Below are 23,855 nucleotides of genomic sequence, written 5' to 3'. Positions count from 1 at the left end.
GAAGCCTTTAAAGCCGAACTGACTTTATTCTAAAAACAAATTGCAAACACATTCGCTCATCCCCATACACGAGTGTATGGAGTGCCCGATTGTAAAAAAACAGTCTGAGGTCGTCTTGGCGAGTGTCACGTCCCCGTCACTGCACTCTGAAACAGCACCACTGGAGGAAATAACGAAGCTTCAGTGTGACTCTGTCTTAAAGAAGTTTAACTTCCTGAAATTGGACCAGTTTTATGCATCACTGAACGAAGCCGAGTTTCCAGACATTAGGGAGATGTGCAGGGGATCCTGGGGGTGTTTGCCTCTACCTACCTACACGTGTGTGTGTGTGTGTGTGTGTGAGAGAGAGAGAGAGCAGACTTTAAAAGTAATGAACAAAGCACACCTGAGATCCTGGCAGGTAATCTTTACTCTGTAGATAATGAGTGTCACATGGTATTTCTCTGAAATAACAGAATAAAAGTCCCACACGTGTATTAACGGCATTGTGCTCTTTAATTCTTTATTAATGTTTTATTTATGAACTTATTTATTAATCCACTATAATAACATGTTTAAATCATCATCATGATTATCAATAGTGCAGCAGAGCGGAGTGAGCAGGTCAAACGTGACTGCAGTAGAAAGATCTGATCTGAAAGTTTATTGTAGTCAGTGTACGACTCGGGCCAGGTCTCAATCCACATCCAAGTGAACTACAGAGAGTGTAAGACTCGGGCCATGTCCCAAACCCAATTTATTATATACACACAATACATTCGGGTCATGATATTATGTGGCCTAGCATTCAATAAAATCATGGCACGTTAGTTAAGTACACACTGTTGTTACGGCCCGGGCTGCGTCCCAAATCACATACTGGTGGAGTAAACAATAAACTGGAATACTTTCACACACTATTACAGTAGTGCGAGGTGGTTTGAGATGTGGCCTTATACCCCCCCCCCCATTTATACTGACTGAAGTCCACTTCTTTTAATGTTTACTTCAGCAGTCAAGACCGACCTCGTTGTACACTTCAGTATCAAATAATATTACAAAAAATTAGCTGGTTATGTATTTATTACTGTTTAATCATTTTCCTGTTCCCTATTGTGTGTGTGTGTGTGTGTTTTTTTTCTTTTTTGGGGGGGGTCGGGGGAGGAGGTCAGCCGGGGAGCGCCACCTTTGAATTTTAAGGTGTCAGACGCTTGGGGTCACGGGGGAACATGGAGGTCTGACGCACGTTGTGTAGGCCGAGGTACAGCATGGTGACTCGCTCCAGACCTGTCACAGTGGACACACACACACACACACACACACACACACACACACATGAAAATAGGGCACTACTACTGCATTAAGTTTGGTCATATTTAGTGCCTAAAGAACAAAGGGAGAAACAGGGGACAGTATCTCACCGATTCCTCCTCCGGCGTGGGGCGGGGCTCCGTAACGGAACGAGTCAATGTAGGCTTTAATCTTCTCCAAGTCTAAACACACACACACACACACACAGGTCTGATGGGTTATAATCCAAATTTACGACTGGTGAAATCGTTTCACTGCATCTGACTAATTTGATTTATTTTAAAATTGAATGTAATTTATACAACTTTTAGATACTGACTCACAACTGAATCAAATTACTTGAATCATTGCATTTGACTCATTTGATTCATTCCCAAGTTTAAAGTAATTTAACTTTTAGATCCTGACTGAATCAAATCATTCAAATCACATTTGACTCATTTTTAAATCTAATGTACTTTATGACTTACGACTGAATCAAATCATCTGAATCAATGTGTCGACTCAGAGTCAAATATATAACTGTTTAGTCTTACACATACATTATACTGATTCACCAGTGAATCAAATCATTTGAATCACTGCATTTAACTCATTTATTTGATTCATTTTTAGAGGCATGTATAGGTTTCACACTTTAATCTGCAAAACTAATTGAGAATCACAATGTGGAGTCTTAATCTGTGTGTGTGTGTGTGTGTGTGTGTGTGTGTGTGTGTGTGTGTGCGTGTGTGTGTGTGTGTGTGATTACCAATGCCGTGATGAAGTGCTCTCTCGGTGAGGAGTTGAGCGTCGTGGACTCTCTGAGCTCCGGACAGGATCTCCTCTCCCCTCATGAACATGTCGTACGAGTTGGAGTATTTCTGCACACACACACACACACACACACACACACACACACAGAGACACACACACAGACACACACACAGACACACACACAGACACACACACAGACACACACACAGACACACACACAGACACACACACAGACACACACACAGACACACACACAGACACACAGATGTTAGCGGTGCTGTAGAGGCTGCTGTAGAGGTCAGAGTCAGAGTCAGAGTCAGAGTCATAGACTCACCGGGTCGTGGGGGTCGGGCATGGTGTAGAACGGCCTCACTGCCAGAGGGTACTTATCAAGAACGTAGAAATCTGTGTCGTACTGCAGAACACACGGGGAACACACGGGGAACACACGGGGAACACACGGGGAACACACGGGGAACACACGGGGAACACAACATCAAAGCATTAATTGTGCTTTCATATGACTATTTAAAGCTTAACTTTAATATCGGCGGTTAATTATTATTATAAATTATTATTATTTTTACCTTTTCTTTGACGAGACGACCGAGCAGCTTCTCATTAGGTGTGCTGAGGAATCAAACATACATTTATGAATACACTTGATCACAGTATGTGAATAAGTTTGTGTATATAATACGGTTTGTACACCCCTGATAACTCCCTGGCTGTTCCTGATGTTTATTTCTCTCTACACTGTAAAACAATACTGAAGGTGTTTATTATCCCAAACACACAATAATCTCCTCTGAACAGTTGATATTGAGATGTTTATCTGCTCCTTCTGCTCTGTAAAGCTTCATAACGGCTCTAATCTGAGGTGCTGGTTGTTAATTGGTGATTTCTGAGGCTGGTGACTCTAAATGAACTTCTCCTCTGCAGCAGAGCTCAGTTTAGGTCTTGATGGGTTTTACAAACGCACTCGACACAATACTGTTCCTGTAAGAACTGTTCCAGGAACAGCTGACCTCCATGTCTTATAATAACACCTGACTGTTACTGTGGTTACATAATTATCTAATTCCATGTGTGTTATTTCAGAAATTCTGAAATCCTCAGTATATTGTTCTAGAATGTAGGAAATAAATAACTAAACAAAAACAAAGATCTGCAAGTGAACTTTTGAGCGGTAGTGTTTATATATATATATATATATATATATATATATATATACACACACACACACATGTGAGCGTGTGTACCTGAGATCCTCCTCATCCCCCATCTCCACTCCAGCTGAGCGCAGCAGAGCGACGGCCTCCTTAAACTCCAACCTCAGTGTCGGCTCCAGGAACTTGAACGGCTCGCTGGTGTACTGCTTACACACCGTCTGGATCTCTGTCTGGAAACTGGAGCATCAGAGAGAGAGGGAGAGAGAGAGAAGGGGGTGAATTTGTTATCTACTTTGTTTGGCCACTAGGTGGCAGCACAAACCATTACATTGTGATCTACAGTGGAAGAATCAACAGCTTCAGGAGAACGAACACAGCAGGTGAGACGCACCTGATGTGGAGGTCATGTGACACTGGACTGTGTATAAAGAGTGTGTGTATAAAGTGTGTGTGTGTGGGGTCTCACTTGTCCCGGAGTCCTTTGAAGATCTGCACCATGGTGTCGGTGATGGAGTCGATGACCTCGTGGTAGTGATAATTAAACGCCATCTCGATATCCAGACCGACAAACTCGGTGAGGTGACGATGAGTGTTGGAGTCCTCAGCTCTGAACACTGAGACAGAGACAGAGAGACGGGGGGTGAAGATGATGAAGAAGAACCCTCCATAGATGTGATCCTCTGGTGATTCAGTACATTCAGGTGGTCAGCTGACTTCATTTTATTGCCCCATAACGTTACTGAGTCTCGACCTGAGTAACTGATCGACCCCAGATCATAACACTGTCTCCAGAGGCTTGTACAGTGGACACTATGCATGATGGGAGCATCGCTTCATGTCCTTCCCTTCTCACCCTGACACGCCCATCACTCTGGACTCATCAGATCAGAGAGAGAGTGTGTGTGTGTGTGTGAGAGAGAGACAGAACAGTCAGACACTGGAGTTAATCAGATGTTGACTCGCTCTGCGCTCTGGTGTGTTTTTAGTACAGACGCGAATCCCTGAGGTTAAGAACTTGGGTGAACCCCAAACCGCGTGCGTGTGTGTGTGTGTGTGTGTGTGTTATAAACACACATTCATAATAACCTCAGTGAGTTTGTGTTATAGAACACATTATTATTCCCCATGTTTAATGATTCTTCCTCTAGAGACACCTCCAGGTCTCTCCTCTACGGTTGGTCATGTGACTGCTGGTGGACACCAACGAGCTGCTCACTGGATCTGAGAACTTTATGTGAAAAGGCTTTAATTATAACAAATAATCAGACCGACCCCGAACCAGCACCTCCATCTGACTGATCTCTCTCTGTCTCTGTGTGTGTCTCTCTCTCTCTCTCTCTCTCTGGCTGTCCGTCTCTTTGTGGCTGTCTCTCTGTCTCTCTGTGTGTGGCTGTCTCTCTCTGCTCTAGTGCTGATGTTAAACAGCTGGAATGATGAGGTACAGAGCTCACACCTGGACCCGACTCTGTGTGACCCGAGTCCTGACCCGAGTCACCTGGAGAACCGAGGGGTTTACATCCTGAGGAGAAGAAACATGAAGTCTATCCATCTCTCACAGACAGAGACAAAGCGAGAGAGAGAGAGAGACAGAGAGAGACAGAGACACAAGCTGACAAATAAATAGAGAAATAAACATACAGGGAGACAGAAGGACAGAGGGAGAGACAGACAGGTGTGTGTGTGTGTGTGTGTGTGTGTGTGTGTACCCTACCTGGTCCGACACAGAAGACCTTGTCGAAGTCAGCACAGATACACATCTGCTTGTAGAGCTGAGGAGACTGAGCGAGGTACGCACTGGTCTTAAAGTACGACACGGTGAAGACGTTCGCACCTCCTTCACTCGCAGCTACACACACACACACACACACACAGAACATTATACACACTCTTCACGCTGAAACCTGACGTGTGTGACATCATGACCTCTTCATTAGTGGTGTTTTTCTTCTTCTTTTCTCTTCACTACAGGAAGTGATGTCACGCCTGAGACATTGGATGCATGTTTGAATCTGAGCGTCTCAGTTTTACACACACACACACACACACACACACACAGTTAAAAATCACAGCTTGTCCCCTGCTTGGGTGCACACACCCACACGCGCAGCTAGGTGCTTTAGCATGAAATCTAGCTGTTAGCACGAGCGTGTGCGTTGAAAACAGGAAGCAGTTTAACCTGTACGTGATTTAGGTATCAGAACGTGGAGCTTCATCACACCTTCTCATTTTCACTTTCTGTGTGTGTGTGTGTGTGTGTGTGTGTGTGTGTGATTAATTCAAACACCTGATTACGGAGTTGTCTTGTGTGTGCAGTGTGTGTTAATGGAGCTACATCACACTTAAGTACCTCAAAGTAAGTAAAGGGGTCACACAGGGGAGACCAAAACATATTGCTTAGCAACAGATGTGTTTCAGAATGTAAATGTGCACAGTCGTGGTTGCTGTAGCAACGAGTGTCACTGATGTTTTCAATAACGTGTGAAAGTCAATAAGGACATCGTGTGCATGTGTGTGTGTGAGACTCTCTCACCGGATGTGGTTTTATTTTTTTTTTCTCTCTCGTTATCAGAACAATATGTTTCTAACCCACCCAGAGTGGCACACACACACACACACACACACCCCTGAAAAGAGCGGCAAGTTTGAATGTGAGCGCCGCGCTCTGATTGGCCGTTGGGAAAATGAGGAACTGAAAGTGACAGTTGGTGTTTTTTTCGTTTGTTCCCTCGGTGGGGCGTGACAAAAACCGCAAACTACACCAGTGTCACAAGTCAGAGGACTCCACGGATCCTGCGAGCTGATTGGTCGAACTAAAAAAGGGGACTATAAAAGATAAATTGTGTGTGTGAGAGTGTGACACAGTGTGTCATGATCCTCATGATAGAAAGGGACACTGTGTGCTTCTGTGTGTGTGTGTCTACGTGTTCCTTGGTGTGTGTGTGTACCAGAGATTATTTTGGGCGTCTGGATCTCGACGAAGCCCTTCTTGGTGAGCGTCTCTCTGAAAAGCTGACACACTCCAGACTGCAGGCGGAAAATGGCCTGACTCGTCGTCGTCTGCGGGGGACAAAAACCAGCAACCGTTAATAACTGGGAATCTCACACACACAGAAATTATATATATATATTATTATATATAAATATATATATCCCATCAGAGTGCGGTATCTATCCCATAGATACGTCACTCCGATAGGTCACAGGGGCGTGTTTGGGATAGATACCGCGCTCTGATGGGTCACATGGGCGTGTTTGGGATAGATACCGCGCTCTGATGGGTCACATGGGCGTGTTTGGGATAGATACCGCGCTCTGATGGGTCACAGGGGCGTGTTTGGGATAGATACCGCGCTCCGATGGGTCACATGGGCGTGTTTGGGATAGATACGTCACTCTGATGGGTCACATGGCCGTGTTTGGGATAGATACCGCGCTCTGATGGGTCACATGGGCGTGTTTGGGATAGATACCGCGCTCTGATGGGTCACAGGGGCGTGTTTGGGATAGATACCGCGCTCCGATGGGTCACATGGGCGTGTTTGGGATAGATACGTCACTCTGATGGGTCACATGGCCGTGTTTGGGATAGATACCGCGCTCTGATGGGTCACATGGACGTATTTGGGATAGATACCGCGCTCTGATGGGTCACATGGCCGTGTTTGGGATAGATACGTCACTCTGATGGGTCACATGGCCGTGTTTGGGATAGATACCGCGCTCTGATGGGTCACATGGACGTATTTGGGATAGATACCGCGCTCCGATGGGTCACATGGGCGTGTTTGGGATAGATACGTCACTCTGATGGGTCACATGGCCGTGTTTGGGATAGATACCGCGCTCTGATGGGTCACATGGCCGTGTTTGGGATAGATACCGCGCTCTGATGGGTCACATGGCCGTGTTTGGGATAGATACCGCACTCCGATGGGTCACAGGGGCGTGTTTGGGATAGATACCGCACTCCGATGGGTCACATGGGCGTGTTTGGGATAGATACCGCGCTCCGATGGGTCACATGGGCGTGTTTGGGATAGATACGTCACTCCGATGGGTCACAGGGGCGTGTTTGGGATAGATACGTCACTCCGATGGGTCACAGGGGCGTGTTTGGGATAGATACCGCGCTCCGATGGGTCACATGGGCGTGTTTGGAATAGATACCGCGCTCTGATGGGTCACAGGGGCGTGTTTGGGATAGATACCGCGCTCCGATGGGTCACATGGGCGTGTTTGGGATAGATACGTCACTCTGATGGGTCACATGGCCGTGTTTGGGATAGATACCGCGCTCTGATGGGTCACATGGACGTATTTGGGATAGATACCGCGCTCTGATGGGTCACATGGCCGTGTTTGGGATAGATACGTCACTCTGATGGGTCACATGGCCGTGTTTGGGATAGATACCGCGCTCTGATGGGTCACATGGACGTATTTGGGATAGATACCGCGCTCCGATGGGTCACATGGGCGTGTTTGGGATAGATACGTCACTCTGATGGGTCACATGGCCGTGTTTGGGATAGATACCGCGCTCTGATGGGTCACATGGCCGTGTTTGGGATAGATACCGCGCTCTGATGGGTCACATGGCCGTGTTTGGGATAGATACCGCACTCCGATGGGTCACAGGGGCGTGTTTGGGATAGATACCGCACTCCGATGGGTCACATGGGCGTGTTTGGGATAGATACCGCGCTCCGATGGGTCACATGGGCGTGTTTGGGATAGATACGTCACTCCGATGGGTCACAGGGGCGTGTTTGGGATAGATACGTCACTCCGATGGGTCACAGGGGCGTGTTTGGGATAGATACCGCGCTCCGATGGGTCACATGGGCGTGTTTGGAATAGATACGTCACTCCGATGGGTCACAGGGGCGTGTTTGGGATAGATACCGCGCTCCGATGGGTCACATGGGCGTGTTTGGGATAGATACCGCGCTCTGATGGGTCACATGGGCGTGTTTGGGATAGATACCGCGCTCCGATGGGTCACATGGGCGTATTTGGGATAGATAATGCGCTCTGATGGGTCACATGGGCGTGTTTGGGATAGATACCGCGCTCTGATGGGTCACATGGGCGTGTTTGGGATAGATACCGCGCTCTGATGGGTCACATGGGCGTGTTTGGGATAGATAATGCGCTCTGATGGGTCATATGGACGTATTTGGGATAGATACCGCACTCTGATGGGTCACAGGGGCGTGTTTGGGATAGATACGTCACTCTGATGGGTCACATGGGCGTGTTTGGGATAGATACCGCGCTCTGATGGGTCACATGGGCGTGTTTGGGATAGATACCGCGCTCTGATGGGTCACATGGGCGTGTTTGGGATAGATACCGCGCTCTGATGGGTCACATGGGCGTGTTTGGGATAGATACCGCGCTCTGATGGGTCAAATGGCCGTGTTTGGGATAGATACCGCACTCTGATGGGTCACATGGGCATGTTTGGGATAGATATTGCACTCTGATGGGTCACATGGGCGTATTTGGGATAGATATTGCACTCCGATGGGTCACATGGGCGTGTTTGGGATAGATACCGCACTCCGATGGGTCACATGGGCGTGTTTGGGATAGATACCGCGCTCTGATGGGTCACATGGGCGTGTTTGGGATAGATATTGCACTCCGATGGGTCACATGGGCGTGTGGTTAAAGTGGTAATTTTATTTACTGTCAGGTGAATTTGTAAATGTTGATTGCCACCAGAAAACATCTATAAAATCTTGACATTACACAAATAAGAAGTGTATTGTCACTGGTACTGTTCTTTGTCTCACTTATTCTCTCGAGTTTAATTGTACGGCTTCTTTACAGGAAACAAAAAAAAAAGAACTTCAAAGATAAAATGAAAAAAAGTCTTCCTGTTTATCTTAAACACATTTCACACATATCTTACTTTTCTGAAAAGATCCATGCTTGCGTAGGAAATGAACCTGTGTTCAACCAGACCACGCTATTTTCCAAGTACAGGTACCGGGTTCACACCTGTCCCCACAGCGCACATCAACGGGACAAAGTGTGAAAAACATATCACACTCAGGTGCAGACTGAACTTCCCCTGTTACAGCCAACACTCTGCTCTTGGCACAACACTTACCTTGTGATAAAAAAAGTTTAAAAGATGTCTAAAGTCTAAAGCAGCATGCTTCATAAACCTAAAGAGTCGAAACAAACACAGTGAGACCGCTCCATGACATCACACAGGATACGGATGTGGAAAAAAATCTATTCAGTTAGGAAGCACAATTATTTTGTGTGCTGATTCACGTATCACGACTTTAAGGACTATTTTCACGCTTATAATAGAGATGAACCGGTCGATCGGTGAGTGATGGTGGTTGTCTGGTTTTCAGGAGGGATCGGGATGTGACCGGTGATCCCCATCCATAGTAACGTGACATGATAAAAGATAATGAAATATGGTGAGAGTGAAGTTATCCAGAACACTGAAGAGTCTGATCCATGTGTACAAATACAATGTGTACTCCTCTTCCACGAGCACCGTTTCAGTGTCTGTGCAAATGAGTTGCTGCTGAGCGGCGCCCCTCAGAGAACAGCAGATCTGAGCAACAAGCCAGGGGGAGGGGGCTCTTCTTATATGACATCACTTTAGGGTGGGGGGGGGACCAATTTAGTTTTAAACTCCGGCCGAAACAAACTGGGACAAAAAGCAGGGAACTTTTTCTTGTACATGTAAACTGGAGAGCCGTCTAAACATGAGAAAATAGTGCAAAAAAAAAAAAAAAAAAGGCCTAGAGTGTCCCTCTCTCTCCAGGACAGGATGTGATGTGCTCCGGGATGGTGTTAGGATGACCTGACATGGTGTATAAGAGCAGAACGCCCCCCTCGGGACGGTGGAGTTGTGTTAGCAACCCCCCCCTCGTCATGCAAATGCTGCGGTACTTTCTGTGGTATTTTCCTGTTAACACACTCCGATGCCTTCACACACTCTGCCAAAAGCGTCACTGCTGCATGAACGAGTGCGTCACCATGGTTACACACCTCTGCCTCCACTCGACTTTTTTTACCTCCTGAGTGTTGAGACGTGAAGACTGAACGTTCTGTACAGCAGCACCAGGTTCACTGTACTGTTTACCAGCCAGAGAGAACAGACCAGGGTACGAATGTGTGTGTGTGTGTGTGTGTGTGTGTGAGAACATGTATGCACGTAACCTTAATGTAGGTTTCATTATGACTCAATATCAGAGTTCATGCTGATCATTAGAGTTTATCTGAGCGTGTGGTAATGTGTGTGGGGGGGGGGGGGGGGGATTGGGTGCGGACTCACCCGCAGGTCGATCACACGGTTATCCAGACGAGTGTCCTGGTTCACTGTGGCCCTGCCCTCCTGTACGAACACACACACGCACACGCACCATAACATCAACCACTTATAAATATAAACACACTAGAGTTAGCATCAGTCAGGTACTAAAGACTGAGTTCCGGTCTAGAGTAGTGCTCTGTCTGTGTGTGTGTGTGTGTGTGTGTGTGTGTGTGCGCGCTCACCTCCTCACCCTCAACTTCAGGCCTCACAGCATCGTCCAACTGTAAAGGCAACCGAGGCTCAGCCTGACTCACCACAAACAGCTAGGAGACAGAGAGAGAGAGACAAAAAAAAAAAAAAAAAGTCAGTGGGATAACGGACAGTGAGACAGAAAAAGTGAGCCAGAGAGAGACAGACCATGAGAGAGAGACAGTAAGACAAAAGTAAAAAGAGTGATAAAGATAAATAAAGAGAGTAAGACAGACATACAGTAAGACAGAAAGAGAGAGAGAGAGAGAGAGAGAGAGAGAGAGAGAGAGAGAGACAGTCTTTGTGAAAGAGGCGAGTCCCTCCTATTAATTAACACATGGGCATGGCGGTGAGTGGGCGTGGCAGTGAGTGGGCGTGGCTGTAGAGAGCAGACTGCAGCAGCAGTGATTCTTAACAAAAAAAAGTTATGGCACCCCATCCCATTCAGTCCACCGGTTCGACCCGCCCTCTCACTAATCAGAGCGGGGGCATGCTGAGGGTACGAGTGGTATTACCAGCATCAGTGGGAGTGTTCATGTCACTAGATAACATTAATACTAGAATTTGAAATGGAGTTGTATTAGGTAGTATAACTGGTAGTTATAGTGTTGGTTGGTGGTGGTGGTGGTGGTATCAATAGGAGTGGGTTTTACCTTCTGGATGTGCAGCTCTACATCCTGCTGAGAACAACTCTCAATCTTCTGCTCCACCTTCTGCACCACCGCCTCCACGTCCACTATACTCTCCTTCGTAATACTGAGAGACACAGAGAAAGAGAGAGGGAGAGAGGGAGAGAGACACAGAGAGAGAGAGAGAGACAGGGAGAGAGAGAGAGACAGGGAGAGAGAGAGACAGGGAGAGAGAGAGGGGGGGGGAGAGAGAGAGAGACAGGGAGAGGGAGAGAGAGAGAGAGAGAGAGAGAGAGAGGGACAGGGAGAGAGAGAGAGAGAGAGAGGGAGAGAGGGACAGAGAGAGAGAGAGGGACAGGGAGAGAGAGAGAGAGAGAGAGGGAGAGAGGGACAGAGAGAGAGAGAGGGACAGGGAGAGAGAGAGAGAGGGACAGAGAGAGAGGGACAGGGAGAGAGAGGGAGAGGGACAGGGAGAGAGAGGGACAGGTAGTGAGAGAGAGAGAGAGAGAGAGAGAGAGAGACAGGGAGAGAGGGACAGGGAGGGAGAGAGAGAGAGAGAGAGAGAGAGAGAGAGGGGGGGGGACAGGGAGAGAGAGAGGGGGACAAGGAGGGAGAGAGAGGGACAGGGAGGGAGAGAGAGAGGGAGAGAGAGTGAGGGACAGGGAGAGAGAGGGAGAGAGAGGGAGAGAGGGACAGAGAGAGAGAGAGGGACAGAGAGAGAGGGACAGGGAGAGAGAGGGAGAGGGACAGGGAGAGAGAGGGACAGGTAGTGAGAGAGAGAGAGAGAGAGAGAGAGACAGGGAGAGAGGGACAGGGAGAGAGAGAGAGAGAGAGAGAGAGAGAGAGAGGGGGGGGACAGGGAGAGAGAGAGGGGGACAAGGAGGGAGAGAGAGGGACAGGGAGGGAGAGAGAGAGAGAGGGAGAGAGGGACAGAGAGAGAGAGAGGGACAGGGAGAGAGAGAGAGAGGGACAGAGAGAGAGGGACAGGGAGAGAGAGGGAGAGGGACAGGGAGAGAGAGAGAGAGGGACAGGGAGAGAGAGAGAGAGGGACAGGGAGAGAGGGACAGGGAGAGAGAGAGAGAGAGAGAGAGAGAGAGAGAGAGAGAGGGGGGGGGACAGGGAGAGAGAGAGGGGGACAAGGAGGGAGAGAGAGTGAGGGAGAAAGAGAGGGGGGGACAGGGAGAGAGAGAGGGGGACAGGGAGAGAGAGAGAGAGAGAGAGAGAGAGAGAGAGAGAGAGAGAGGGGGGGGGACAGGGAGAGAGAGAGGGGGACAGGGAGGGAGAGAGAGAGAGGGAGAGAGAGAGAGACAGGTGGACATTAACAATTAGGTTTAGTTTTTTTTCCTACACTTGGCTAAATTCCACATTTTACTCAATACACAGTGTAAACACACACACACACGCACACACACGCGCGCGCGCGCACGCACACACGCCGCACACACACAAGAAACCAGTGTATTTAACTGTTGGCCAGTTTTACCAAGAGTAAAAATATTGGCACCCTCATATTAGCTCATTCCTTTTTGCGCACACACACACACACACACACACACACACACACACTAAATGTAAGAGCCATGTGGTGGTGTTGGATGTCAGGAAACAGACCCAGTTATTAGTGTTACTGGTGAATGTTTTCTGAAAGGTCGCGCTCCACTCTCACCAGTGTGACACAAACGTTGCGACACCGCGGTGAGGAAACACACTCGATGGAAACCCTAAACACACACACACTGTGGCGTAACTCCACCATGCTCTCAAGCTTTATTTACACGAGAGTGTGTGTGTGTGTGTGTGTGTGTGTGTGTGCGGGCGCGCTCATTTAATTTTTTTTGTGCGATTCCTGTTTTTTTACCTCTACAGTGGTTTGCATTGGTAACCACACACACACTTTCGCTGTATCTTTCTACACACTGCGGGTATTTCAAGACCTCCGGACCAAAAATAACATCAGCTACGCTTTCTTCACCGCACAACCCACTAAAGAAAAACACACACACACATTCCAGTGTCTTGTTTAATACCTTAAGTGTGAAGTAATAAACGGCAGTTAAATCCAAGCTTCCCCTTTTTTCTATTTATTTCAGCAAAACACCCAAACACAACACAAACACAACACAAACACAACAGGTGTCACAATCCTGGTAGAACAGCTGCACTGACCCTCGTGGGGCGACAGCGACAAATGAGTTTTTCGGAGAGACCCGTCAGTTTACATTTACTCGCCAGGCTATCCCATGGTAACCATGGCAACCAGTCATCACCTGATCCCCTAATAATATTCATTTACCACTGGTGAAGAAACACTGGACCACGCTTTCCACACGTGGGTTCGGGTTTTCATTTTCTTCTGATGGGAGCGCTCACCTTTCCTTTCCCAGAACAAGGGAAAAGTGGGACTGATCAGAGACAAAGACTTCAGGCCTGTCCTCAGCCGTCACTGTAACCTTTTGAAGAACATCAGTCTGTCTCTAATGTTTGTTTGTTTTTTGCCCTTGGAGAGATGTAGCTTTCTTGCTGCTCCTCCACCGAGACCATTCATGTTACAGGTTTCTTTTCAGGCTCACTCACGATCTTGACCAAGAACCTGGCTGTGAATAAAGAACGGTAGAGAAACATCCTTTGAGAGAAACTTCTCCCAACCATCCAACAACAGTTTGGTGATGAGCAGCTCTTCCAGCATGATGGAGCTCCTCACCATGAGGCAAAAGTGATAAACAAGTGTCTCGGGAAACAAAACATGGAAACTGTGCGTCCATGTCCAGGAAACTCTACGGATCTTAATCCCACTAAGAGCTTGTGATGATCCTCCAGAGGCGGGAGAACAAACAAAAACACACAAACTCTAAGCATTGATCATGTAAGAGTGGGCTGCGATCAGTTAGAAGTTGATTGACAGCATGTCAGGGTGAACTGCAGAGGTCCAGATAAAGAAGATCAACACTGCAGATATCGACTCTGCAAAAACTTAATGTAACTGTCAATAAAAGCCTTTGACTCAACATTTGTAATTATACTTCAATATCCTAAAGTAACATCTGACACAAAGATCTAAAAACACTGAAGCAGCAGACTTTGTCAAGTTAATATCTGTCTTATTCTCAAAACTTTTGGCCCCCGCTGTACAGTTCATATTTCTTTCAGGAGCTCACAGCAGTCTTTGATAACTCAACCGGGTTAAACTAACCCGCTAACAACTAACTAATACACAGCATCTTATTGTGAGTAGCTTTTAGTCCATCAGTTTCAGTGAAAGCCCCGCCCCACTGTGTTCTGATTGGCCAGGAAGCTATTTAAAAAATAATTATTATGCATGAAATATTAAAACTCAAAAGCTGTCTTAAACATCAGATGACGGAACGACAGATGTCGAAACTAACATCTTAGTTTTCGTTTGCATTGCATATTTATTCGTGTGTGTAAGGAAACAGAAACCCGATCAATCAGAAACACGGTGTTTTTGAAAACTTCAGTCAAACTTCACACACGAACAAGATCAAAAGGTTTTTCGGAGAACTTGAGTTGAGTGTGTGTTGCGTCACTACTGATTTCACACTTTCAAAGAGGAGATGCAGTAAGCTTCAACGGCCACGATAACCGCAAAACCTTACTCAAATCAGAAACACTGCGCAACACACACCCACACACACACCCACACATCCACACCCCTCGAGTGCCAGGGGCAACGTCAGGAGAAGAATCTGCAAAGATGCACACGATCACACGAAGCAGGCTGAGAAGCGCTGGAACTCCGCCGACCCCGACGCATGTGGCAGGTCGTTCAGGTCACCATGACCCCCCTCTGACCAGTTCCGCCTCACTCCCCCAGGAGCTCAACCTCTTAAACACTCGTTTAAAAAAGGGGAACAAGGCACATATGCCCACTCTTGCTCTCCACCTGTGAAGCGTGCGTGTGTGTGCGCGCTACCATCAGCAGGGTAGATACACAGGAAGCACCTGGTGGTCCGGAGCCTGTGTGGAGAAGGCATGTGTAGGTCTTCACTGACTTCTTCACCCTGTCCTTGGCTCAGGAAGCTCCTGTAACGGTTTTATGTCTGTTACCGTTGTGCCAGTGCCAAAGCACCCAGTTATCATTACCTCGCTTAACCTCCTGAGACCCAGAAGTTTGGAAAAAGAATTACACCCAACAGTCCCAATAAGATGATGGTACAAGGATATATGTAGACAATGAAGCTGGGAGAAAATGTCCAATCAGGTCTCAAGATTCTAAAGACCGTCTGAACCCACCCCAGTAGATCAGCGCCATCACAGACAGATGATGTCACTCCATTCTGCCTTGACTCTCACTCCAGGGCGATGTTCCCGCTCAATTTTTAACAGCGTGCCAAGTTCTTCTTTGAGCTGAAACAGCTTGGCATCAGCACATTACTCTGTACCACTTAGTCTGTTCAACTGGGGTTCCTCAGGGATGTGTACTGTGCCCTCTTTTATTCTTCCTTCTATGTGATGAGGTCACAGCGGCGGACCCGATCAAAGGTAAACGATGAGACGGCTCACAGGGACGAAATTAGATTTCAGTGGTAAAAGGTAACCTTAACCTTAATATATGATTCCTCTTGGCAATGGCTGCTTTGAACCGCTCCAGACGTACGCGTAACATAGCCGATGTTAGGTTTGGCTCAATTGCTGGTATGCAGAGGCAAATTTATTGCAAAATATTAATTCATAAGGTAAAAAATTTTAAAGGGAGGAAATTCGTATGCAGAGGTTCCACTGTACCAGGAATGGATTTCGGGAATCATTCTGGACATTCTGACTCACTGGGACTCACTCGTATACCCAGATTTAAGTCCCTCAGAGATGTGGACTACTGATCGTCCCCAAAATGACAGCGCTTCTATTTTCGGTCCAAAAGAAAAAATGTGGAGCATCCTGACGAACTTCATCCCAGTGCGGTATCCAACTGCACCACAATGGAGCTCCGGGTGTGAGGGGCAGATCCCATCCAGTCAGCACTTGGCATTCTCAAAGATCCACCTCACCCTAATCATGGTGTCATGGACTATGCTAACCTAATCTAATCTAGTATCTGATTGACACTCATACAGATAGGGTATACACTAGATAGGGTATGCACTCTGATTGGTCAGAAGGTGTCGATTCATTCTCTAGAACAGCAGCGTCGCAGCAATGTGCTCGTTATAATACGTTATCGTCTCCGTAGCAACGCCTCATTCTTACTGGAGTACAGTCCCGCGTTAAAAATATCTTTTTTCTGTAAGGAGAGACGTGTTTCTGTAACGTGTATGAAAGGAGTCTTCAGTATCAGTAAGAGTCAGAGTTGCGGCTGAAACTCGAACAACTTCAGGACTGAGGAGTTTAACGTTCATGAGGACCGTGACTACAGACGCATAAACACCATGAAGTGTGTTTATTATAAAGACATATCAAGTTGGTATAAAGGGGGAAACACTGTCAGAGAAAAACAACTAAAAAATAGTTACTCATCAGTTCTCTAGAACAACAACACACAGGTTTATTCATCACACACGGTTTCATTTGCGTGCGAGTGTAAAAGTTTCACCTAGAGACAGAATTCCCCTCAGCGTTCCTCTTTTCCTCTCCGCCACAGTTCTGTTTTCAGTTTGCTCTAATAAACAGCTGGTGCATTTAAAGTGGCCGTGTCACAATGACGGAGGTCAGAGGTCAGACGGGAGGAAGTGGAATTGTGGAACAGAGGAGAAGTGAAGAGAAAGGGAAAAATCACTGGAGCATGGGACACTCACAGTGTAAATCACATGAATTCTCAAGAAGAACCACAAACACACACACATGAACCAGGGGCAGACTGGAGCAGGAGCAGAGAGTAACCTCACAGACTGTACACGTGGCCCTGAATCACGCATCACACACGTCATCACCGTGCTGTGTTTAACACGTGGGTCTGGATAAACATTTAACCACTATAATCTATAATACAAATGAATTAATCGAATTCATATTATCATCATATCATTATTACTGTAATTCACTTCTGACATTCCACAAAAACTCCTTGATGAACTCTGCTGCTCGTATCGTAACCCAATCACCTCTAATTCAGCATCAATTTATGTCATGTGACTAGGGCTCATTATAATAGACAAGTACCCGGTCATGTGACTGGGGCTCATTATAATAGACAAGTACCCGGTCATGTGACTAGGGCTCATTATAATAGACAAGTACCCGGTCATGTGACTAGGGCTCATTATAATAGACAAGTACCCGGTCATGTGACTAGGGCTCGCCATAATAGAGATTGTTATGACATAAGTGATATATATACTCCATATATACAATCAGTGGTGTGAAAAAGTCTTTGCCCCTTAATGATTTCTTAATTTTTGAGCATGTTTGTCACACTTTAATGTTTCAGTTCATAATTTTTTTTATATATATATATATATATATTTAACCCTCAAACTAAATTCTGATGTTCAGTAAGGTCAGGTGTGTTAAATATGTTTTTGACTTATGATGCGTTCATGAAGACAAAACCACGTCATAACTAGAGAACCATCTGAACTGTACTGCTGATAAACACTCTGTACACGCCCTGTGTTTCTGAGTATCAGTGGGTAGGACACGCGATGTAAAGACGTTACCACATGTCGGTTAAATAGACCTTCGTGTTTAATCACTTCACAGCCTCTCTAACAGCAGCAATCATGTTTAAAGTTCTGTTAAAATATTATAATTATAATAATAATATTTTCAGGGGGGGTGCAAAGGGTTATATTTGTTGAGTATGTAGTTAAATTTGTTACTTTCATTTTATAAGTGTGTTCTCCGTCGCTTTTATTTAGATTTTAAAATTATAATCTTGGATCAAAGTGACTTGGCAGCAAATTGGACATTTTTGTGAGATGAGAAAACGTCTTTGGGTTAAAAATGTGTTGATATTGTGATATTAATCTGCTAATAATGTGCGTGTCCCTGCTCTGACCCCAATCACACTCACAAACACAATATTTTGTTCCCCCGAGGCTTTTAAAGCCCTTCCGTCGCTCTGATCGCTCCACTGTTTGTTTTCCTTTAAGGCGATACGAGTCTTTTGTCCCGCGCTGGACGTTATCGGTTCAGAGAGAAACTCAGGTGAAAATAGAAATGGACTTCAGAGCGATTCTTTTTTTTCCCACCATTGTTCATCAGAACAGGAAGTGGCTTTCGGTACTCACTTAGCGGCAAATTTCACCATCTGCTTGCTGGCTCGCTCTCCCACGGCCACCAGAGCCTGGACATTAAACTGCTGCTGACGCAGGACCAAGAAACACTGCTTCCCTGGTAGACAGAGAGAGACAGACACACACACAGTGAGCTGACAAACTTCAAAAGCTTGTCTAGTCAACTTAATATTACACCTAAACCAAAGTCAACTAAACTTTGTCAGAACTTAAGCAACATAAATCATAAGCTAGCTCTATTATAACATGCAATAGCACTCGTGTGTTTATATTATTGTGAATCTGAGTCAGGTGATGATATCATCTCAGGTGATCCGTGGTGATTCCCGTCCACTATTAATTACATTCGTTTTACATTAATAAAACTGACTAGCTACATTTGTTAGAAACTCCTTACTAAAATATGTTAAATATTTAAAGGTATTTACAACCTTATCTATGTTTTAACTAAACGTACTGGAGGCACCATCGAATTTTTCACTAAAACCTTCTATGTATTAACATCAAATTAATAAACAACACATATTGACAAAATAAAAATTCTTAAATCTTGAAATACCGACTCTTTCAAGTATAAATAATTACACTAACCAATAATAAACTAATAACTTCGGGAAGTTTAAATAATTCAAATGGATTATTCAACATATTAAGCTGAAAAAGTTTGTGGTTTGATGATTTGATTAAAAAAAAAAAAAAAGTTAACATAAAAAAACAAAGTGTGTTTAAGGAAGATATGATTTTATATAGAGCTGTCTGATCTAGGTGTTAATCCCAGCACACACACACACACACACACACACACCAGACTGGATGCTGATAAGACCCCTGAGTAGCAGTAGGAGTGTGTGTGTGTTTTATAACGAGTGGAAGATCAGACAGCGCTCGGACTCTTTGATGCGTCTGTGAGGAAGAAGCCAATCAGGATGTTGTTCTGCTCGTTTACTCTCACTGTCCTGCCCTCAAGGACGTCCTCTAGCTCAGCAAACCTAAAACAAGGTCAGCTGGGACGCGGAGGCGGAGCAGGAAGGAAACTCAAACACAGACGAGGATCCGAGCCAGCGTTCCCAGCCCGAGAGCGCGCCGCACCGGGATCCGCTCCAACCCAGAAGCACTCAGCTCTCCATTTACACACAACTACACACCATTAAAACCATTAGAACCCATTAGAGTCATTATTCTCTACATCCTGTTTATCTCTCAGTCTCTCTACAGGCCTGTCTCTCTGTGCACCTGTTGTTTCATCTGTTTGTCTGTCTGTGCACCTGTCTGTCTCTCTCTCTCTCTCAGGGCACCTGTCTGTCTTTCTGCCTGTCAGGGCACCTGTCTGTCTCTCTCGGTCCGTCAGTCAGAGCACCTGTCAAGGCACCTGTCTGTCCGCCTCTCCGTGTCACCTGTCTGTCCGCCTCTCCGTGTCACCTGTCTGTCCGCCTCTCCGTGTCACCTGTCTGTCCGCCTCTCCGTGTCACCTGTCTGTCCGCCTCTCCGTGTCACCTGTCTGTCCGCCTCTCCGTGTCACCTGTCTGTCCGCCTCTCCGTGTCACCTGTCTGTCCGCCTCTCCGTGTCACCTGTCTGTCCGCCTCTCCGTGTCACCTGTCTGTCCGCCTCTCCGTGTCACCTGTCTGTCCGCCTCTCCGTGTCACCTGTCTGTCCGCCCGCCTGGACACCTGTCTGTCCGCCCGCCTGGACACCTGTCTGTCCGCCCGCCTGGACACCTGTCTGTCTCTCTCTGTCTGTCAGTCAGGGCACCTGTCTCTCTCTGTTCTCCTCTATCTATCTGTGCATCTGTTTATCTCTGTCTGTCTGTCTGTCTACCTGTTCACACTTCTACCTCTCTACCTGCATGTCTGTCTACCTGCACACACACACAGACACACACACACACACACACACACACACACACACACACACAGATGTACCTTTAGCTCTGCTGGTGTGAATCCTGGCTCGCACCCACACCGTCTGACCGGCTCTGTCAGGAGTCAGCTCACACACCCGCACCAGGGACCGGTCTGTGTGGGGGGGGTTGGGGAAAAAAAGACGAGTGTGATGTGATGTAATGCATCAAAGACTTTCACTCACTCACACACACACACACACACACACACACACACAGACAGTGAGGTCATGTGTAACTGGACTCTACGTCAGGGCCGAGTGTAGTGTGTATGTGGGTGGGTTTGGGTCTGTAACCCTGTCATTATCTGGGTGGGGGGTCTTTAACTTTTACTGCCCTGTAATTGGGTCTATTTACAGTCGAGTGACTCCTCCACACACACACACACACACACACACACACACACACACACAGTGTGAGTGATCAGCTCTGTAGGTGGTCTGAGACAGACATACTCACCCAGTTTCTCCTGCGACTGCATCATCACACACACACCGTAACGATCTTGGGCAAAGTCCTGACACACACACACACACACACACACAGAATTATACACAATATAGTTCAGATCCGTCATGGTGTGTGTGTGTGTGTGTGTGTGTGTGTGTGTGTGTGTGTGTGAAATGTGGAATATAGTGTTGGTCAGCGTACTCACATCTTCCTCAGTGGTCTGCTGATCAGCAGCCTGAAAAACACACACACACACACAGTGAAATATAAGATATAGAATTCATCAGTGATTTCAGCCCTGTGTGTGTGTGTGTGTGTGTGTGTGTGTGTGTTACTGTTAGCTCTCAAGCTGCATTGTGCTGTATCTGTCTGTCTCTCTTTTCATCCGTTTGTTCTTCCATTTGCTATTCTATCTGTCTTTCCTTTCGCCTGTCCCCCATTTCCTCCACTGGCCTGTCTTCCAGTCTTCTCATCTGTTCGTCCTTTCATGTGATATTCTGACCCTGTTTTCTTCTGCTGGTCCATATGTCTGTCTTTTCGTCTGCCTGTCTGTTTATCCTTCCATGTGCTCTGTCTGTCTCGCTGCCTGTTCTTTCATCCATCTGCCTTTTCATCTACTTGCCTGTCTGTCCCTTCACCAACTCGTCCATTTAATTTACTTTTCCGTCCGTCTGTCTGTCTTTTTCGGCGGCTCATCCTTGTATCTATCTAAAAGTTCTTTCCTTTGCTAGTCTGACTCGTTCACATGAACCCTGATGAGGTCAGTCAGCTTCAGCGGGGGGTTTTATTTCTACATAAACAAACTAAGTGGAGGAATGAGTACACAATGGTCTGCACCCCCCCACCTCCCTACCTAGTGTTGGCATCTCTTACACACACACACACACACACACACACACACACACACAAACACAAACACACACACACCAGCTTGGCCTGCTTCTCCGCCTTCTTGGCTGCTTTCTCCGCTTCCTTCTGCTGTTTCTTCAGCGCTTTCTTAGACTGGGCCGCCTGCTGCTCCTCCTCGGCTGAGCTGTGACAGGAAAAGGGCACATAGACGTAGGGTCAGCGCGATTGTTTCCACACACACACACACACACACACACACACACACACACACGGCATCATGGGAACACAGCAAGTGAGCCAGATAAGCGTGAAAGGGTCCCACATTGTTCAGCTGAGGAGCGGAGGAAAGAGCAGGCAGAGGCAGGACTTCCTCTCTGTAGGTGTTCACCTCACGTACCTCCGTCATGTACAGAGCGGCATTTAAACACACACACGATCATAAATATTATGTTTACAATCAGGAAAAATTTAATCACGTCTGGTAAAAGGTCCCAGAAGATCAAAAAGATCTTCAACATCTGAAAGGCAGGGGTGCACATACTTTCTCCCAGCCGTAAATTCTACTACAGCCTGAGATCAAAGAGTTTTACGGTCAGGGCGTGCGTCACCGATCACATCCTCCGCCTGTGTGTGTGTGTGTGTGTGTGTGTGAGAGAGAGAGCAGGGCGAAGGTCATCCGCAGCGCCTGGTTTAACCTGAAACTGGAGACTCCTTCCCTCATCCATATCATCTGTTACTATGAAAACAACACTGCTTTTAAAAGCAGTTAAAAATAAGTAAATACAGTTAGACAGGATTAATAAACACAGGAATCTACACGAGTGTACAGCAGATGTATTTACAGAACAATAAACACGCTGTAAACATTTATCTTTAACCATCATCACCATTATTATTGTTATATAGTTTTATTTATCTTTATTGCTTTGCAACTTCCTGGGTGTAAATACAAACTTTAAACCTTGTGCTAAAATTAAAGCAGAATGCTTAATAAATTAACTTTCTAAAATTAAGAAGAAATACAGATAAACTAAATGTAATGCTATAATGACAAACACTGCAGTTACTGTACATTCTGATGCAATCAAATGCAACTGACTTGCTTTATTTTCTTTCCCTAATCACATTCTGGTCAGCCCCGCCCCCTCTCCATGATTAGCCCACACGAGCTACAGTCCTACGCTACGATTGGTCGTTGCTGCTGCAATAACATGATCGTCCAATCAGAACCGGGCTCTTGACCAATCCCCGAGGGGAAGGCGGGATGTGCCGGAATACGGGTGGCAAAATGGCGGAAACGCGTTTAGTCTGAGCTCATGAGAATTTGAACTCTCGGAACAGGACAAACTCGGTTCAGTGAATAATAACTCACCTTTTAACCTGTTCCTTCGTCATGGTTTAAAGTTTGTTAAGTGCAGACCGTGCTGAAAAGGGTCAGGGGCAGTGATGCGATGAAAAGGAACACAGCTGAGCCACGCGGAAGCGTGCGGAAAAAGAAGGAGCGACTTCCTGTGCGCGCCGATTAAACCGGTCCGAGCGAAAACACAGTGAGAGAAGAAGGTTCCGGTCCGAGCGAAAACACAGTGAGAGATGAAGGTTCCGGTCCGAGCGGAAACACAGTGCGAGACGAAGGTTCCGCCCGCGTGCCGGACTCGCATTCATTGATCATGTTCTGAGAATGAGACATTGGTGTAATAAAGTCAACTTTAAATAACATTTAGGTATAAAACATGTTTTTATCAAATAAAGTGTGTACAGTCCTGTAGTGAAGTGTAGCCACATGACGTCAGGGTTAATTTAACACACGCAAGGCTCATTCCTCTCAGTTTATTAACCACACGAGCAGTTTATCTGTTTACTTCTTTGTTTGTTTGTTTGTTTGTTTATCTGTCCTTGTCCGTCTGTTCCTCTTGTTCGTTCCTTCATTGTCAGATTATTTCTTGTTGTTGTTTTCTGTCTGTTTGACTTTCTCGTTGTCTCTTCGCTCATTTTTTTTTATTTATCTGTTTGTTTGTTTGTTTGTTGGTGTATTCATTTTTCTGACATTTCTATTTTTGTTTGTTTAAATGTCACAAACATCT

At 46.3% G+C, this 23,855-nt stretch overlaps 1 protein-coding gene across 1 annotated transcript; it reads right to left on the bottom strand.

Annotated features, from left to right (window-relative positions):
- Nucleotides 1-476: 476 nt before the first annotated feature.
- Nucleotides 477-23,306, bottom strand: dars1 (aspartyl-tRNA synthetase 1). Its single transcript, XM_053496064.1, has 18 exons — nucleotides 23,147-23,306; nucleotides 21,853-21,958; nucleotides 21,131-21,160; nucleotides 20,935-20,992; nucleotides 20,498-20,590; nucleotides 18,572-18,674; nucleotides 11,412-11,514; nucleotides 10,752-10,832; nucleotides 10,531-10,590; nucleotides 6,164-6,275; nucleotides 4,930-5,064; nucleotides 3,685-3,832; nucleotides 3,309-3,455; nucleotides 2,634-2,676; nucleotides 2,381-2,461; nucleotides 2,042-2,153; nucleotides 1,401-1,472; nucleotides 477-1,266 (listed from the first exon to the last, which is right to left on the bottom strand). Exons 1-18 carry the CDS (start codon nucleotides 23,167-23,169, stop codon nucleotides 1,175-1,177), a joined length of 1,599 nt encoding a protein of 532 aa, XP_053352039.1. The 5' UTR covers nucleotides 23,170-23,306; the 3' UTR covers nucleotides 477-1,174.
- Between the last annotated feature and the right edge of the window lie 549 nt (nucleotides 23,307-23,855).

Source organism: Clarias gariepinus, chromosome 5 (genome assembly GCF_024256425.1).
Source record: "Clarias gariepinus isolate MV-2021 ecotype Netherlands chromosome 5, CGAR_prim_01v2, whole genome shotgun sequence".
Lineage (NCBI taxonomy): Eukaryota > Metazoa > Chordata > Actinopteri > Siluriformes > Clariidae > Clarias > Clarias gariepinus.
This window is presented reverse-complemented; position numbering and strand designations above follow the sequence as displayed.

Bases quoted from the DNA above. Each gene is read 5' to 3' on its own strand.
- dars1 (XM_053496064.1), bottom strand. From the start codon at position 23,169: ATGACGAAGGAACAGGTTAAAAG. The intron at 3,456-3,684 runs GTGAGACCCCAC...CTGATGCTCCAG, and splicing joins TTCAAAGGACTCCGGGACAA to TTTCCAGACAGAGATCCAGA. The intron at 1,473-2,041 runs GTAATCACACAC...GTGTGTGTTTAG, and splicing joins AGCACTTCATCACGGCATTG to ACTTGGAGAAGATTAAAGCC.